A 19,723-nucleotide genomic window follows, 5' to 3' on the forward strand; every position below is an offset into this window, starting at 1 on the left:
TTGTTTTGTTCAGAAAGAGACTAGAGGGGCCGGCCCCGTGGCTTAGTTGTTAAGTGTGTGTGCTCTGCTGCTGGCGGCCCGGGTTCGGATCCCGGGCGCGCACCGACACACCACTTCTCCGGCCATGCTGAGGCCACGTCCCACATACAGCAACTAGAAGGATGTGCAACCATGACATACAACTATATACTGGGGCTTTGGGGCGGGGGGGAAAGGAGGAGGATTGGCAATAGATGTTAGCTCAGAGCCGGTCTTCCTCAGCAAAAAGAGGAGGATTAGCAGGATGTTAGCTCAAAGCTGATCTTCCTCACAAAAAAAAAAAAAAAGAAAGAGACTAGAGGGGCCTGGCCCTGTGGCACAGTGGTTAAGTTCAGTGTGCTCTGCTTTGGTGGCCTGGGTTCGAGGGTTCAGATCCCAGGCATGGACCTACACCACTCATCAGCCATGCTGTAGTGGCGACCCACACACAAAATAGAGAAAGATTGGCATAGACGATACCTCAGGGCTAATCTTCCTCAGAAAAAAAAAAAAGAGAGAGAGAGATACTAGAAATATTACTGTTCAACTTGATGCATACATGAGAAAATATGAAGGTGAGTCATGAAAGTAAGAAATAGAGTATACAACTCCTGAGGAATACATATCTGGGAATGATAAACACCAAATCCAGGACCTCTGAGGGACAGGGTGGGCAGGAGGGAAGTGAAACTGAGAGGGATTAAGCAGGGCTCTGGGTATGTGGGTGCTCACTATTCTTCATGTCTTTTCATAAGTATGAAACATTTCTTTAAAATAGAATTCAGGGGCTTTTGGTTATTTATTTATTTTAAACCTCTTTAATCTCTCTATAGTAGTGGTTTCCAACCAGGGTTGATTCTGACCCCCTCCCCCCTGGGGACATTTGGCTGTATCTGGAGACATATTTGGTTGTCCCAAATCAGGGTGGTGCTATTGGCACCTAGTGAGTAGAGGCCAGGGATTCTGCTAAACATCCTACAAAGCACAGAACAGGCCCCCCATAATAAAGAATTACCTGGCCCCAAATGTTAATAGTGCTAAGTTCAAGAAATCTCATTCTTTAGGGTAAGAAAATTTATTTTTTCAAAAGTTAGATTTTCTCCTTCTCCCCTCTATTTAAAAGGAAATGGAATTTCATTTTGTAAATCATGAGAAGCAGAAATGATGTCATCACATGGTGACTTCATTCACAGTACTTCTTATGTACATAATTATTTTAAGAAAGTAAAAATGCTTGATAAAGTCTTCAGGAAAAACACAAACTTCATAAATAGGCAGTATAATTAATATTTTAAAGTGTTAAAAATTAATTTTCCTTTGCTTGATGGATAAAGTGGTATGCACATGGAACAACTACCAAAGTTTGCTTTTGAGTGGAGTTTCATGAGATGAAGTTTCCATGAAATAGTTAATTGCTTTCAGTTTCTCCATCTCCAAGAAAGGTACAAAAAAGGTAACAGAAAGCAGCTGTTTCTGTCCTCTTGTTCTCTTGCTAGGGGCACATTAGCATTTGACAGTGGTACTGTACTAAATTCTGGGGCTGCTGCTGAAATATCGTCATTAAATTCCGACTTTACACATCCGGCACGCTGCCTAAGTGCGGCTCCGTGTGTTAACGTGTAGATTACAGTCCAACAAATCAGTGCTCTCGAATTGTGGGTTTATGTAAACCTGCAGTCAAAACAGTGTGCAATCACTTTCTTTGCCTACCTGATGAGGGGAAGAGAAGCAAGCTATTTTTCCGGTGAGAATGCCAGCTTAAAATAGAAGCATTCCCTGGCACGTCCTTTAAGACATGGCTTTTGAAAAATGCAGTCTCTCAGTACACCTCTCAGCCTACTACTGACCTGCGCCACTCAGGGAAGTTCCCTCATTTTCACTGACAAACTTGGGAGTTTCTTCAGAGAACCTGGTTTGGTGTTCTAGTATTTCCTTAACAAGTCTGTGAGCATTTGTGGGTAATGGGAAAACAAAACAAAACACAAGATTCCCAAGAAGGAGGTAGTAATAGCAGGGCAGGAAGGTTTTTGGAAAGTGTGGGTGTGGTTGATGTTGAAAGAACAGAGGATATCCACAAGACTTCCAGTGGACAGGCAGGTACTTTCCCAACCCTGCAGAAGAGAAGGAAAAGCTCCCAGCAGCACAGTCACTGCCTGCTGTCTACAATGGCAGGACGGAGACTAGATTCACTTGCTGCCTCTCTTGCAAAGGTCAGGGAACAGGTGGAGCTTCCCAAGCAAAAGGTGCTGTTCTATTTCCAGAGGCAAAGGTCAGACGTTCATAGTAGAGAAGGATTTGGGACACAATTATACCCATGGGGCAACACAATGTCAGCAATAGCAGCTTCAAATTCAAAGGAAAAATTCATACACAGAAACAATTAAAGATACAATTTTATCTTCATAGCAGGTAGCTGTGGCTGTCAGCCAGCTATTGAAAACAATTTCAGAAACAAAAACTTTCCTGAGTTTGTCTTTTTTTTTGGTGAGGAAGATTAGCCCTGAGCTAATATCCATTGCCAATCCTCCTCTTTTGCTGATGAAGATAGGCCTTGGGCTAACATCCCTGCCCATCTTCCTCTATTTTATATCTGGGATGCCTGCCACATCATGGCTTGATGAGCAGTGCGCATGTCTGCACCCAGAATCCAAACCTGCAACCCCTAGGCCGCTGAAGCAGAGCGAGCAAATTTAACCACTGCACCTCCGGGCCTGCCCCCTGAGTTTGTCTTTCGATCATTTTGACCAAAGCAAAGCAAAGCAAAGCAAAGCAAAAAAAAAGCATTCTATTTCAGGAAATCTATTTTTCATCACAATGGAAAAACCACTGTATAGAAATGTCTTGGTTACACTTCTCATTTTGGGGGTAGGATGGGTTCCGGGCATGAAATCTTGTATTTCTTTTTTCACTTCCATCTTTTTGGGGGAGTGGGGTTCCACTGCTTTCTAAATCAGTTGTCACCTTTCCGTGTAATGATAGAGTTGTAACTAGCCCTGTAGTCTGGGAAACTGTTAATGTGATTGGAAATATGAAAGATGTTGACTGAATTATGGGAATACCATATAGAATCTAAATAGAATTTTATCCTTTCTTCATTTTTAGATAATTTCATCTTACTCAAAGGAGATTTGATGAGTGATTTAAAAGGGACACTATTCCAGAGCTAGGATTTAATTGTAACCTAATTTACATTTCAAACGTGGAATCAAATTTCAATATCTTTTGCAGTAGTTGAGAGAGAGAATGGATTTAGTTAAGTTTTTATTTGTGGCTAGAGAGGCTAAGACAGCTCACGGGTACTCATGCAGGAGGAAGACCAGCTCTCCTTACTCCATGCTGCCAGATTCAGGATGACGTGCCCATGGCTCTGACAGGTTTTCTTTTTTTATTTTTTTGTGAGGAAGATCAACCCTGAGCTAATGTCTGTTGCCAATCCTCCTCTTTTTGCTGAGGAAGACTGGCCCTGAGCTAACATCCATGCCCATTTTCCTCCTCTTTATATGGGACGCCGCCACGGCATGGCCTAACAAGTGGTGCGTCGGTGTGTGCCTGGGATGGAACCTGGGCCACCAGCAGTGGAGTGCGCTCACTTAACTGCTACGCCACGGGGCTGGCCCCTCTGACAGGTTTTCTGCAAACATAAAACATCACGTTAGATCTCCATCAACTACTCCTACCCCAGGAGTGGAGTTGGGATACGCCACTGTCCTTTTCTAGATTTGTATTAGTTATCTATGGCTGCATAACAAATAACCCCAAAAGTTAGCAGCTTAAAATTTCACGTTTTATCTTGGGTTTCTGAGTCAGTAATCTGGGTGTGGCTCAAGGTCTCTCACAAGCTGCAATCAAGGTGTTGCCTGCAGTCATCTCAAGGCTCCAGTAGGGAAAGATCCCCTTCCAGACCCGCTCACATGCCATCCACCATGTTAGGTGTTGGCTGGAAATTCTCATTTCCTGTCACACGGGCCTCTCCACAGAGCATCTCAGAACATGCCAATTGGCTTTCATCAAAGCCGGAAAGCACAAGAGTAGTGATCAAGACAGAAGCCAGAATCTTTCTGTCACCTAATCTTGGAAGTGACATGTCACTTTTGCTGTATTCTATTCATTAGAAGCAGCTCACTCTCAGGGGGAGGGGAGGACACAAGATTGTAAAGACCAGGAGGCAGCGATCGCTGGGAGCAGTCTTAGAAGCCTCCTACTCAAGCTTTGTTTTTTTACAGTAAAAACTAATGACTGAGGAAGTTAAGACTATGGATGTGAAAGGCAGAGGCTGTATATTTGAGCCAGGTGCAGCAAGTTCACTGTTACTTGTGCACATTTTCAGAGCTAAATTGTTTTCTGAGAAGTTACACATAATACAGTGATAAAATAACTCAAGGGTATAGAAAAAACTCCCCTACGATTCACATGACTATTTTTTGTTTCAAAATTTATGAATCCTTCTCTGAAACACCACTTAACACAATACGACAAAGCCATCAATGGAAGAACAGAACAAGATTTGAAAAGCATGGTTCAATACCTCAATTTCTGATGAAAATTCCTTCTAGCAATCAGCAGCTACTCAAAATGTTTCAATAAAGTATGTACTGCCTTAGTGGCCTGCTGGCATCAGATGTTACAGAGTCTGACAAAGCTTGAAAAGTGAGAGCACTTTTAGCTAAAAGCTGTTTCTTCATCCTAAATAACAGAAAGTAAAATTGCTCTTGAACTATCTGCAGAGACAGACCATTGGTAGCTAGCTACCTTTTTCTTTCTTCTTCCTTTGCTCCTTCATCTGTGTCTGTGACTGTAAAACTCAGAGGAGTTTTTGCCTTCCTTTGGCTTTCTCCTCAGTGTACACCTTTTGTGAGATCTACTCCTCTCTCCTTACTGCTCTGTGGCTGTGACTGATGCATGCTGCTCCTCAAGCTGAAAGCAGGTTCCACCAGCCCACTCTGGGGAAGTCCTCGCTGCCACCCGGTGACCAGACGCAACTCTGGATCCTGCAGGGATCCTATGAATAAACTCACCTTTTTTTTTTCAGTTCATCTTCACTTGAAGATTAATTAATTTGAAAACGTAAAATGGTTTTAAGTGTAATAGTCTGAGGATTTTTTATTTATTTATTTTTATCATAACTATGATTTTACTTTGGAAGCTACTGCCTAAGATATGTCAACTTTACCCTGGAAGGAAATAAGGATTCTTTGCCACTTCTAGAGACTTTGTAAATCAAAACACAAGTTTTTATTTCCAGTTCAAGGGTCAAATTTTTTACTGTGAAGCACCAAATCCAGGGTTAAGCATATGACAATTCTTATATGGTTTGGAAGTTCATCTCTGACAGAAAACTCCATTGTTTTAAAAAAATTTTACTCAAGATGGTACATACTAAACACACACCCAATTCATTAGCTTCTTTGGGCTTTTGTAGTCATTAAACCAATCACAGAAATATATAAAAAAGTTACTAAGAAAAGGCAAATTCATAATTTTGAATGTTATTAGTAGAGGTAAATAAAACACGGACAAATGATTTTGCAGGGAGCTAAAGAAGATATATGAGGTCAACTTGTATTTATAACAGCTCAGAACTCAAATCATTCTCCAAACTTGCCAGATATAGCACACAAATGTTTAATTTCTAGAGTATACATTGTTTCCTTTAGATTTACAAAAGATCACAAAAGGAAACCACTGAAGCAGTTTCTGTCTAGTGTCAAGGCTATAAACTGTTACCATCCATTGTTTATTAAGAATTCACAGTAACTGTCTTGCAGAGTTTGCAGGTGCCAAGAAATCATGGCAATAAAATTGTAGAATAACAGAGTTACACAGATAAAGAAAAAAAAAGTAAAATATACTTTAAAAAAATTGCTATAGAATGAATTACATTTTAAATCAGAATGATTGACAAGCTTACATGGAACACCTGGGCTGCTATTTAGACCTGCTTGACTTTTAAAACGTCTAGCCAGCTAAAGCAGGGAGAGCAAACAGCAAGCAAAGAGCACTGGACTGATTCTGAGACACGAGTACTCACTTCTCTCTGGGCTTCAGTCTTCTCATTAATCAAGTTGGACCAGATAATCTTTCTTGGATCTTCAAAAAATAAAAAACTCAAGGTTCCTTATAATCAGTCTGATCCAAGGCATGTTCTTTTTAGTACTTGAAATAAAGTAACATGAACAATATAGCAGACACCATTTTGCAAGAAAGCATAATCTCTTTTGATTGAGAATTATTCCTGGAATCACAACTAGGCTTTTCCCATTCTGTCTCATTAGCTGACACACTCCTCAATCAAGGAAGCATCCTTCTCATCACATAACAGCAGAGCTATAAAAAGGTTTAGAAGCAGACATTTAGGAGGACCTTTTAATGCCTAATAATTATATGAAACATGACAAAGACAATGACACAAGAGTTTTCAACAAGTCAAAGTTAAAGGAGCCTTTTTAATTTCTTGTGATGTGAAATGTGGAAAGTCCTTTGCTTTTTGTTAAACCTTTAGGTTGAACATTTCCTCCCGCAAAAGATACACCACACTTTATTCTGACACACTTGAGATGTTGGGATTAGTGGGTTTGCTGCAATTTGTGGGCACTTGGGGACTGATATCTTGTGTTAAATTCAGGATCAACTGTGTCACAGATAAAAGATAATGTGACAATATTGTAGAGGTGTAACGAACGCTGATCCTGATTCCCCCTCCACATTTCCATTTTCTATTTTAAGATAGGTTTAACACTGGGTACTATATTCTCTGTGAAGGGTGTAATCACTTCCACAAGATGGCTACCTTCCATCTTCCATTACTAAAATTTATGGCTTTCATTTTAGTAAACAATTGTAAAGTTTTCTCACTGACCTCAAAGATGAAAGACTATATATTAGGCAATTAGCATTACGCTGGTAATAATGGCTTAAATTTATTAGTTCCATTCTCTTCTCTTCCTATAGTATTCTGCCAAATGTTAAAGAAATAAATGAAGTCTAATATCCATTTATAGTTCAATGAAGGTGTATAATGTACAGTATTCTGAGTCTGGCTCATCTGGTTCTATCCCTGCAGACAGACTGACCAGAAACTATGTTCCTAGATTACATGAAGATGTACCTTCACTGGGCTAAGATTTACCGTCAGGACCTCTCTCTGCATTTTCCATCTTTTTTATATTTTCAGGAAATGTTGTCCTCTATAAAGACCCTCTCTTTCTTTAGTTTAAGAGAAAATTGGCTTCTGTAGATAAGTCTGGCTTTTCTCCTGTGAAAAACAAAAACTATTTCATGTGTTTTAGCAGCCAGAAAATTTAGAACCAAATTTGTTTTCCAAACTTTACTTGCTGAGTTGCATGAAACCATGTACTTCTGTGCCGTTTTAATGTTAAATGTCTTCTTTAAAGGCTCTTTATTTTGTAGGCCTCTTCACGCCCTTTCAAAAGAAAACAGGATACAAATTTAAAAAATAAAAATATAGTTACAATGACTATAGCCAATGTAGTTAACCATACTGCATTATTTTCTACCATGATCTAGATATTAAAGATGGATTTAACAGCTGTTTTTATAATTTTACATAGAAAATATGCTAATTTTCCTTTCATCATCATGAAGAATGAGATCACAGTTGTTATTACATTAAGTATTTACTATGTTGTTCAAATGCTGTCTGGTGTGTTACCTACTAGAATGCCTATTCAACCTACTGAAAGCTATTGAAAGAATTTAGCTATCTAATCTGGCTCTGGTTCATTAGTTCATTGAATACTACATTCATTAAGTCTTTTTACCTTCCTAAGTTGTATTTTTAAAACAGGAAATTATGGTGACTTTAAAAAAACTTAAATCATGAATATACTTCGTGTAGATTTTCCTATCTCCTGGATATTGCATACTTTCAAAAAACAAAAAATGTGATAAAAGAAACATTTTGAAGAAGTATTATATGTATGTATGATATTGAAGGTCACAGTTTTCACTAATCTGAGAAAACACATAGATGTGATATTTAAAGAATTAACGAAATCCAGCAAAACTTCACTTTCTCACTTCATTGAGAATTTACTACAAAAAATACAGAAAATGAGAATTTACCTTTTTTAAATGACATGTCTGTATTAGTTATAATTCAATAAACAGATTCCTTTCCATATAATATCTTAAGATCAAAAATCTCAGTGCCATAAATAATATGATTGAAGAATCACGTAACAATGTATATTTTAATAAAAGATTTGTGTAGTGATTTAGAACAATAAATATAAGACAGTGGAAAATGTATCATAAACTAAATGCAATAACAAAAGGAAACAAAAAGCTTATGTACTCATTACCAAGGTCTTTACAATAAGTTATAGTGTACAGTTCCATCACAGCATATTTGTATGCAAGGCTGCTAACGTGAACACTGAAAGAAATCTGCCATGTAGGTCTTGAATCTTGATTTAATAAAGTTTGTACCGTATCAAATAATATCAAAAGTCTAAGAAAACACAATGGGTTTTTACATCATGTTTATAAATTATTGTTTATATACCATAAAAAAAAATAAGGTCAAAAGTGCAGTTTAAAAAAAAAGTGGAAGTTGTTATTCTTGGTAAGAACTAGAAAAATGTATTGTCCCAAGTAAGCAGCAATCTAAAGGCTTATACAGTTTCTTAGGAATTTTCCTTTAACTCTCATACAACTTTGGCTACCATATGCCATAAGAAAAACCAATAATACAAAGAGAACTAAATAATCTTTTTATAAAAATAATAGGAAACACAGATCTGGTGATAACAAACAATGGAAATAAACATAATTATAGAACTCCCCCCAAAAATTAAATGACTCTTTGCTCATAAGAATGAATGGGCTATCACTCAATGTGGCCAAATTTGAGAAATTTCAAAGGATTTCCAGAAGTTTTAATCTTTTTCAAGTTTTTAAGTCATAACTGGCAATAGTGCATACATCCCAGGATTATGAAATTTTTCTAGTATAACTTAAGACAAAATATGACTTAAAGGTGATAAATCATATCATCTACTTCTCCCAGAAAATCAAGACTAAGGATCCAGCAATTAAAAGGCAGCAGTATAGAAATTAGTCAAGAAGAAACAGATGGACAAAACATAACTCTGGATCTTAATTGGCATTTAACCACAGTAACTAGTTACATTTTGACAAATTCTAAAACAGATGCCTATATTGAAATATGTGTAGTACATTAACCACTCATATTTATGTAAGAAACTGAAATGGTAAAATTACTGGCTTATAAAACAAATTAAATTTAGAGAAAAGAAAAATAAAAGGAATGTAAAGAAAAATCTTATTTTTAAGCTTACTGTGGGATCAAAATATTGACAAAGCTGTACCAATCAAGAGCAGTATTCCTGTTGCTAAAACTAACAGGCATCCTGAACCTAGCTCAACACAACCCTCCTCTCTTCAAATACTATTTAACTGGTGCTTTGTTTATATGACACCAAGCATTAGATGATGATTATTTTTTTCAGTGAATGGAGTAAGTTCCTTGGTTGGTTTAACATATATAGACTGCCTGAGATGCTAAAACTTCACCATTACAATAGGTTAATGGGAAATGAAAGTCTTCCTAGTTTTGACAGGAGGGAAGGGTTGGCTGCTGAAAACAGTATGGGTGCTCTGTAGGTTGAATACGTACATACTTAATAATTAATGTCACCTTTATTAGAAGATTAAAAATCGATGGATATGGATGCTTGTGCAGAATCTTCTCGCCCCCTGACATAAATTTCACAGGGAATCTCCTCCATTACTCTGTCCTCTAGGGCCTGTTCAGGGCACTCATGTGCCTGTTTGAAAGTGTAGCTACTCTTTTTGAAGGTGCTATTAAATGTTTTCATTGGTTGTGGTTGTGCAAAGTCATTCCGGAAAGGAAGTTCCATGGAACTGAGGTTGGTCCTGCTTTGTTTGACGCTGGAGGCTTGTGATCCACAGTGATGGTCGTGAATGCACCGGGAGGCAGTGGAGGAGCGCCGCATCTTCTGATAGTTGTCTAGTTCTTCTGACAAGTCGGCCAGGTCTGCAGAAATCTCTTTGTCCCTTAGTGAAAACAGTTCATAATGAGGAGGATCAAACACTTCTTGAAATCCAGTTTTATTAAAAGCAGTTTTGCAAGTCATGACCTTTTTTCGAGGCTGTTTCACTTGTACTAAAATAGAAATAATGAGAAGGACCAAGACAATCCCTGATGTAATGCCAATAACTGTTCCATGAGTTTTAGTGATTTGTTCAAAAAGTCCTGCTTTTTTCTTTTCTGCAGAAAAAGAAAGAGAAATGTTGAGGCTTTCAAAATTAATTAATGAGCCCTGTCACAAATTGGTAAGGTATTTTTAGGTAATGCAGAACACTCGGGGCAAATATACCAGAGAGAATACAATTTAAAGTTAGGTTTTTCAACAAAACAATCCTACTGTAAATTCTGGTTAAACTAACCCATCACAATATGGCTAGATTACAAAAAAAGGTCTTGGTTCTTTACTCAGAAGGTACATGAATGCGTACACTTTGCACATCGAATTAGATACATGGCATATAGAAAATGCCGAAACAAATATTCACGTTCCTTCAAATTTAGCTTTGTGCTCTATGGTGGGTTTGACCAACTGCCACGTTGAAGTAACCCCACAGTATTTCTACTGATGGCCAACAGGAAAAGAGAACTAGAATGATCATACTAAACAGCCATGTCAGATTACATCAACTTTTCATAATAAGGTATTTATTGAAATCTTGGAGAATATAAGGCAGATAAATTTTAGTACTGAGAGAGTGATTTGATAACCAGTTTGTAGACATTCAACTATTACCACAAGCCATATTTATCTTTCAGGGAGTATACACTGGAAATATAGCATGGGATATTTTACGAAATGAAAAAAAGCAGTTCTTACAATGAGTCTGCTTTTATAGTGTAAGACTGAATCCATCAGTTGATTTTTATTAAATAGTATTTCCACATAATTAAAAAAAAACAATAGGTTATTTTCTAAATTCTTTTGAGAATGAGGTATCTTTACAATACAAATGACTAAGAAAATAAGGGCAAGAAATATGATGGACTTTTGTACAACTTAAGATCAAAAATATAATTAAAAAAATGCTTTTGTTGAGAGTATTTTTCTCTGCTTTTACCACATCCCAGAGATCTACGATCCATTTAAGAGGAACATTTATATGCCTCCATTTCTGCCAAAGCAGCTATGCTAAGCACAGTTATAGAAAAGCACATTTTAAGTCTTTCTTAAATGAAAGGCAATGGCCACTCTTCTCTAAAAAAGGTAGGCTTTCACCAGCAGACTCACCTTTACAATGATTTTCATCCCAAGGGTATGCACAGTTTTGAACACCATTACAGACTAAAGAGTTATTGATGCACATGTTGCTATGGCAAAAGAAAGTGCTGCCTGTGCAGGGAGCTGTAGGAAAAAAGAAAACTTTGTTGCTAAGAACAGAAAGCATACAGATTATGAACTCATCTTGATTTATTTTACACTTAGTCTTATAAAGTCAATATCTTACCTCAAAGGCCTTTCTATGAGTACACTCTGTACTACACAAACAATAAGACAAAGGCTAATATTCTGATGCTGACTCATGTAAACTTTTACTTATGTTTGGGCACCAAAACGTCATTTTTAATCAAGACAATATGAATATATTTGTCATGGTTCTTATGCAACTAGTATATAGTTTGGTACATTTTTTCAAAATGTTAAAACAAAATGTTGTTGAGGATGTGGAGACCCTGGAACCCTTATGCACTGCTGGTGGGAATGTACAATGGTGCAGCTGCTGTGGTAAACCGTACAGCGTTTCCTCAAAAAGTTTACATACATTACCACATGCTCTAGCAATTTCACTTCCAATTTCACGTCTATACCCCAAAGAACTAAAAGCAGGGACTTGAACAGATACTTGTACACCGATGTTCACAGCAGCATCATTCACAAGAGCTAAAAGGTGGAAATGACCCAAATGTCTGTTGATGGATGAATGGATAACCACAATGCAGTATATACATACAATGGAATATTACTCAACTGAAATTTCATAATGAAATTCTGACATGCTACAACATGGATGAATTTTGAAAACATTATGCTAAGTGAAATAAATCAAGACACAAAAGGACAAATTTGTATCATTCCACTTATATGAGGTATCTAGAGCAGTCAAATTCATAGAGACACAAAGTAAAACAGAGGTTACCAGGGGATGGAGTGAGAGGAGAACGGGGAATTAGTGTTTAACGGGTACAGAGTTTCAGTTTGGGATGATGAAAAAGTTCAGAGGATGGATAGTGGTGATGGTTGCACAACAGTGTGAATGTACCTACTGCCATGGAACTATACACTTAAAAATGGTTAAAATGGTAAATTTTCTGTTTGTAGATTCTACCACAAGAAACAAACCACTCTTCGGAATTAAAAAAAATTTTTTTAAAACAATAAAGATATATGGAGTATATACAATCTAAGTTCATATTTTGAAAAAGCTGTTCTTTCAGCCTGAAATGTCTCCTTCTTTCCCTTCCTGGTGACCACCTACTCATCTTTCAAGATTACCCCACACGTTGCCCTGTGAAGACTCCCTTCAGTTCTTCTAGGTAGCTAGTGACTCCTGTTCCTGTCACATCTATCTACTCCTCTAATTAGCACTTCTCCTTGTATATGTGAACATTTGTTATGCTAGAATATGATTCAGCGTGTTTACTTCTGTTAGGAAATAAAGTCCTAGACTGGAGACAGAATTACCAACAATATCATGTATTTCAGTGTAAAGACACAGAAAAATCTGAAAGTCAAGAAGTAGGACAGCTTATTTTTTCCTCCCACTAAAAAAGATTGTAGAGGTTAATTAAGACAGAAGCCCCTGACCCCCAAATCAACTAACCATTTTGATTTCAAAGATATAATCAAACAAAATGTCTTTCTTGCCTAAAAACTCAACATTTTTTATTTTCAGAAAATACATATTTAGTCAAGGAAGGAGTACTGAATATTGCTCTATATTATACTAACAGACCTCAAGTATTTTTTATATCTTTTTAAAAGTTTCCTAAAATTTTACAGGACTAATAAATAAGTGGAGTTTTCCCCCTAAATATTAGCTTTCTTTTTATAAATATACAATGAACCTCATTAAAACAATAGCCATGAATTTAGTATTTCTTTCCCTTTAAAGAGAAGGCTCTCTTTTTAGGTTACAGTCATAGGAAGCTTTGGAATACCTACCCACATTCTCCAACTGCATGTCAGTAATAAAACCAATAGCTTGGTATAGCCACCTGCCTGACCCTGTGTCTATTTCTCAATTGGTGCTAAACATGGGCTGGAAAAACAGGTACTATTTATTGGGCCCCCCAGAAAACCCTAAAATATAATCTGATAAAGGTAGGTGAATAGAGAACATCCAAAATTGCTTTGCTATTAGAGAGCAAACATAATCTCACTTTAAGGCAGAATCCCCAAAACGTAATATTCGCCCAAGTTCCAGTGCAGCAGGTTAATAATCTATGGTTAATTATTATGAACTAGGATTTGTTTATCCCTTTTCCCACCCCACTGTACGCTAAAGTGAGTTCATGCACGACTTTTATCTACATACGATTACATATTCCCACACTAAACTTTTAAGCTTGCTAATTTGCTGAGTACTCACCCACTACAGCTCAAATATAATACTCCCTAGGTCGCTAAATAAAGAAGTCTAAAATAGCCAAGAAGTGTGAATAACTTGGGAAACAGTGCTGTGAAGCAGAGAGGGGAAAAAACAACGGACTACTAATTAACTGGAATTGTTTCTGTTATTGGTTCACTTATATACTTGAAGATACTGAACCTCCCCGAGTCTGAGCTTCCTCTTTTTAAGTGAGTGGGATGGACTACAGGCCATCTCAGACTTCTCCTCAAATCTGAGGAGACTATGAAATCAGTGGTCTCAATCATGTTGATACTTCTGTTCTTAACCTAAATGCAGAACAATGTGTATAACTAATAAATAATTTGTTCAGAGACTGTTAACCTGCCAAAATGGTATCATTTAAACTAATAAAATAAGTATTTCATGATTTTTAAAAAATGCTTGATGGTTTCAAAGCTCATCATAAGGAGAATAAGTATTAGTTACAGAAATAAGCCATTAGATTAAGGACAGAAAAGCCAATGAAGATGTATGGTAATATTTTATTTAAGTACAAAATTAGCTAGTGTACCCACCTCAGTTGTGTATTACACAAATATGTGCATTTTAAAATATAACCAACAGCCTAGAGAACACACAGCATTTTTGAATTCCTCATTTCTAAAAACTAGGGTTTTCTGTTTTTTGTTTATCATACTATAATTCTATTACATACTGTATCATACTACATGTTGAATTCTAATTTTACCTATTTTATCCAGTTCATAATGGGAATACAGGGAAGAGAAGCTATTTTCAAGACAGGTTGAATGAGGTTATAAACAGCACTGTGGCTTCCAGGTATTCTGATTTTCTGAGTCCAACTATCATTAGCTCTTAAAGTCTATCCACAGAACATTATGTGACTGCATTTTGATGGCTCTTTATAGCTTCAACAGTGGCAAAAAAGACAGTGCTCAGTGTTTCTCACTGACTGACTAGTGAGTGGAAAATACCCTCAGTTATAGAGTTCTTTACAATTGCTCTCCACATTATTTACAGCAATTATAAAGCAGCACTGATACTATCAGATTAGGTTTTGTAGAAATGTGTTATATTTATAATTACAATCTATTAAATTTTATGGATTTCATTATTAAATGTTATGCACAAGCATAGCTCTTTATAATGAGAATCAAAGTATCAGTTATTGACATGGGATGCTAATGACACGCTTCAATTCAAAACTATAGAAAATGGCTGAATTCTAAGTCTTTATAGCAAGAGACAAAGATAATAGCAAAAATAGAGCCAGTTATGAACTGCTCTCTACTTACAGCCTGAGGACTCTCTACTTTCCCTCTTTACTCACTACTGGGTCATGGTGTGGAAAAAGAAGGGGGGCTGAGATTTCAGCTCCCCTCGACTTTTGATGAGATGTGGCAGTTTGATGAGATGCTGAAAGTTGGTTCTGATTTTCAACTAAGACTGCAGGGGGCCTGTAGGCAATATGTCACTGAAAATCACATTATGGATTTATTCTAACAAAAATATCTTCTGCTGCTTTCACAGATCCAGTCCTAGAAATTATTTTTCCTAAAACCATATCCTTTCTTAAAGAGTGAGGTATACATTAGCATTCTGTGCTTGGGAAGAAGTTAAACATATCCTGATTGCTATTCTATATCATTCATTTTAGCCAAGTTATACTTGGCTAAAATTTTAGTCACATCTGCAATCTACAATGGGTAGATATGAGGCGAATCTCTGATGCAGAATTAGTGCATTTATATAAAACTTCTGAAATATTGTTTTCATGGATGGATTCACAACAATTAGAAATCATTAAAAGCTCAGAGACGAACAAAACAAATAGTTTGAATTAATGATAAGTATGTAAAAATGTACTGTCTGGAGCTCTCAAATGTGCTTATCACAAGGAGACTTTCAAACTGGGACTTAACGTTTTATAAAAATTCATGAAATCCTTTATTTTGATTTCATACACAGTTTTTTGGAAGGTGGTTTTCTTCTTGTTCTTGGGTGATAAAGCTACATTTGGGATATGGAGCTAAGTCTATTGCAGCCTTCGACTCAGTCTTACTTTCAGTGATTAGTGTAGAGACATCACTTGAAGAAGGCTTTTCACCTATTTACTTATCAAATCTGTACTAATGGAGAAATCATTCATGTATATAGAGAAGATAACTAAAACACATTAGAGAAGAATTTTTTATGTAAGATTTAGACCAGTGCTGCCCAAAATATGCGATCCAAAAACATGAGCAAGTAGCTACATTAAAAAGGTTTTTTAAAAAGAAACAGGTGGGGCCGGCCCGGTGGCGCAAGCGGTTAAGTGCGCGCGCTCCGCTGCGGCGGCCCGGGGTTCGCTGGTTCGGATCCCGGGCGCACACCGACGCACTGCTTGGTAAGCCATGCTGTGGCGGCGTCCCATATAAAGTGGAGGAAGATAGGCACAGATGTTAGCCCAGGGCCGTCTTCCTCAGCAAAAAAAGAGGAGGATTGGCGGATGTTAGCTCAGGGCTGATCTCCTCACAAAAAAAAAATAAAAAAATAAAAAGAAACAGGTGGAATTAATTTTACTAATAGTTTATTTAACCCAATATATCTGTGCAGAAAAGAGTTAATATAGCAGGACCAAGGAAGCTACGTGCAGAAGGGTCTGCGTGCAAGGTTGGCCCTTAGTGGGCATCTGGGAACTATGCTTTCCTTCATTCCCTGACTGGTACAGGACTTCACAGAGCCAAGAGTTTGTGTTAACAATGTCACTTATGCCAAATACCTGCTTTCCTTCTGTGAGTCTAGTTGTTTGCTACATTCAAGGCAGAGAGTGCCCATGTGACCAGCTCCTAATAAAAACCTTGAGCACTGAGTCTCTAATGTGCTTCAGAAACACTGTACACATTCTTGCATTTTTTGCTGGAGAAATGAGCATGCTCAGCGTTTCCCTCATGGGAGGGAGCAAGCACAAGGAAGTCTGTGACAGAATTTCTCCAGACTCAGACAGTCTTTTCCCCTGGCTGATCCTATCTTGTATCTTTTCACTGTAATAAACCTTAGCTGCGAGTACAAACATGGGCTGCGTCCTTCTAGGAAATTACCTAACATGTGGGTGGTGTCGGCGAGCCCTGCAACAATACGTAAAATAGTCTCATTTTAACATGTAATCAATAGAAAACATTATTAATAAGATATTTTACATTATTTCATACCAAGCCTTTGAAATCTGGGATATACTTTTACAATTATAGCACATTTCAATTTAGACTGGCCACATTTCAAGTGCTCAATAGCCACATGTGGCTGATGGACACTGTATTGGATGGTGTAGGTACAGATGTTAGGAATAAATAAATCGAGGAAAAAGATGGCTAAAAGGCTTTCTTGCTAACTATATCTTTGTATTAAGCACTGATTTATAGTTATTTGAAATAGTGAAACAGTCTTTGTATAGTATAGTTGTTTTTTATTTTTCAAATTTGAAAAGTTCCCAAATTACATAAAAAAAGATAAATAAACTGAGGGTATATCCACAGGGCAACAGGCAGCAGCAGCACAGTTTACTCACGGCAAACACCACTGCTGAGCTCTCGCACTTCAACTGCCTGAGGAACTCCTCTATCCACAATAACCCCTCACTTGCTCCCTCTGATCCAGTCGGACCCAAAATCGTAGGTATCTTTGACTCATTATCTGTTACTTTTCATTCTTGATTAGTCACCGAGTCGTGCTGATTCTATCTCCACAAGTCTTCTTCATCCTCACTGTCGCTGCTTTGGTTCAGTCCTCCCTGGTTTCCCACCTTGACTCTGGAAGCAGCCTCCATGCCCCAACTATAGCACAGCTCTGATTATGCATTTTGTAGCACAAAACCCTTCAACCCCCGCAATGCCTGTAACATAAAGTCTAAATTTAGCCTTTAATTTAAAGGCCTTCGAATTCTGCTTTACCTTTTCTGGCTCATTTCTCTGTTCTTTCTTCCACTACTTCTTGTGGCCCAGATTAGCTCTGGTTCTATGCCTTTGTTCATTCTATTGCCTTTGTTGGAGATAACAACCTCAATTAACATTTCTACCTTCTGAAATCTACCTACCCTCAAGGATAAACTCAAAGGACCTACCCTCAAGGACTACTTGCTCCATAATTGACGCTGCCTGCTAAAACTAACTTGGATATTTAATATGAAAGCACTTTGTTTTCTGTCTCAATGGTCTTTGTCACAGTGAATCCTGTATTTGCCTCATATGCATGTATGTCACCTCACCTAAGTGACCATTAGATCCTTTGGGACAGGGACTGTTTCATCCATTTTTGTATCTTCACAGCAAACACAGGACCTCGTATGATAAATATTAAATAAATGAATGGAAGCCAGGTAGAAAGGCTAGTTGGCCAAACTGGCTTCATAACCCAATTGACCTTTTGGAACTCATAAAGTCCTTTAAAATTATAGATAGAAGAGTTCAGCTAAAATAAAGCCTCTATATGGTCACATACAATCATGATTTTAATATAGAATCCATGGAATAATAATATAATATTTTGAAATTATAAGTCAAAAATTATTAATTCTCAAATTTCTCAAGAAAAATATCAGATAATATCTTACTGTTATACCTTTGTATTTACAAACTTTGGATTTTCAAAAATCAAGCCCCTTATTATATCATATTCATTGGTTATGATATACAAGTTAAAATATTTGTTTCTCTCATGAGGACAATAGATAAGATATACCACTTATTTTCAGAATATATGTGATGCGAACATATACACACAACCATATGTGGGTAGTTCGGATGAGTCTTTTTTTTTTTTTTTTTTTTTTTTATAATTTCATTTATTTATTTTTTCCCCCCAAAGCCCCAGTAGATAGTTGTATGTCATAGCTGCACATCCTTCTAGTTGCTGTATGTGGGACGTGGCCTCAGCATGGCTGGAGAAGCGGTGTGTTGGTGGGCGTCCGGGATCCGAACCGGGGCCGCCAGCCGCGGAGTGCACGCGCTTAACCGCTAAGCCACGGGGCCGGCCCTGGATGAGTCTTTAAATGGAAATTTTCTTCATATGGGAGATGACTGTGGGCAAGAGAGCCTAATCAGCTCTGCCCAAATGTAGATTAAAGTTAAGAGTCATTCAAACCAAGTCAAAAACATGATGGCTTTTTTTTTTTTTTTTTTTGGTGAGGAGGACTAGCCCTGAGCTAACATTTGATGCTAATCCTCCCCTTTTTTCTTTCTTGAGGAAGACTGGCCCTGGGCTAACATCCGTGCCCATCCTCCTCTACTTTTTATATGGGACGCTGCCACAGCACCGCTTATCGAGCAGTGCGTCGGTGTGCGCCCAGGATCCAAACCTGCAAACCCCAGGCTGCCGCAGCGGAGTGAGCACACTTAACCGCTGCACCACCAGGCCGGCTCCCACGATGGCATTTTTGAAAGCAGTTTTTTGTCAAAGCTAATGTAATATGATCTGCACTTAGGATAAGCAAAAGCAACAAAATAATTATTAGGAGGTTCTGACCAGTCACTTGGACTTTTATAGGAGACACAAAGTCAGCAGAACCAATTTTTGCTTATAAGGATTTGTTCATCTGAATTATCAGGAGTTTAAGGGAAGACTCCTAAAATCTCTCAGGAAGGTTTCTCTCCTTTTAAGCTGGGTCAGTGTCTATACATGACCTAAAACATCCTTTAATATAAAAAGGTTCCCACATGCTCAAAAAATAGCAAAGACGACTTTTAAAGACTTAAGCGATCCATAAAAAAGACAAAATCTCCACTGTAACTACGAAGAAAACATCTCAAGAACACACACAAAAGGAAATTCAAATATGTTGCTAGAAAAAATCAACTAAACACAAAAGAAGGCCGAAATGAAGGAAATAAGGGACAACAAAGCTATAAGACATATAGAAAACAAATAGCAAAATGGCGGAAGTTCTTCCTTATTAGTAATTACTTTAAATGCAAATGGATTAACTCTCCATTCAAAAGCCAGAGATTGGCAGATGAGATAAAACAACAAGATCCAACTATACACTGCT

General features: G+C 37.5%; 1 protein-coding gene across 3 annotated transcripts in view; it reads right to left on the reverse strand.

Annotated features, from left to right (window-relative positions):
* Positions 1-5,626: 5,626 nt before the first annotated feature.
* NETO2 (neuropilin and tolloid like 2) overlaps positions 5,627-19,723 on the reverse strand; it is a 61,164-nt gene continuing 47,067 nt past the window's right edge. For 2 of the 3 annotated variants that reach the window (XM_058527734.1, XM_058527732.1), the window contains exons 8-9: positions 11,340-11,453; positions 8,644-10,291 (exon numbers count right to left, since the gene is read on the reverse strand). In XM_058527734.1, the coding sequence (XP_058383717.1) occupies positions 9,711-10,291; positions 11,340-11,453 (695 nt within the window). In that variant the 3' untranslated portion in view covers positions 8,644-9,710. Of the gene's footprint in view, positions 7,439-8,643; positions 10,292-11,339; positions 11,454-19,723 lie in introns of those variants that run through there. The other variant, XM_058527733.1, reaches the window with a different exon arrangement.

This window comes from Diceros bicornis, chromosome 32, assembly GCF_020826845.1.
Source record: "Diceros bicornis minor isolate mBicDic1 chromosome 32, mDicBic1.mat.cur, whole genome shotgun sequence".
Lineage (NCBI taxonomy): Eukaryota > Metazoa > Chordata > Mammalia > Perissodactyla > Rhinocerotidae > Diceros > Diceros bicornis.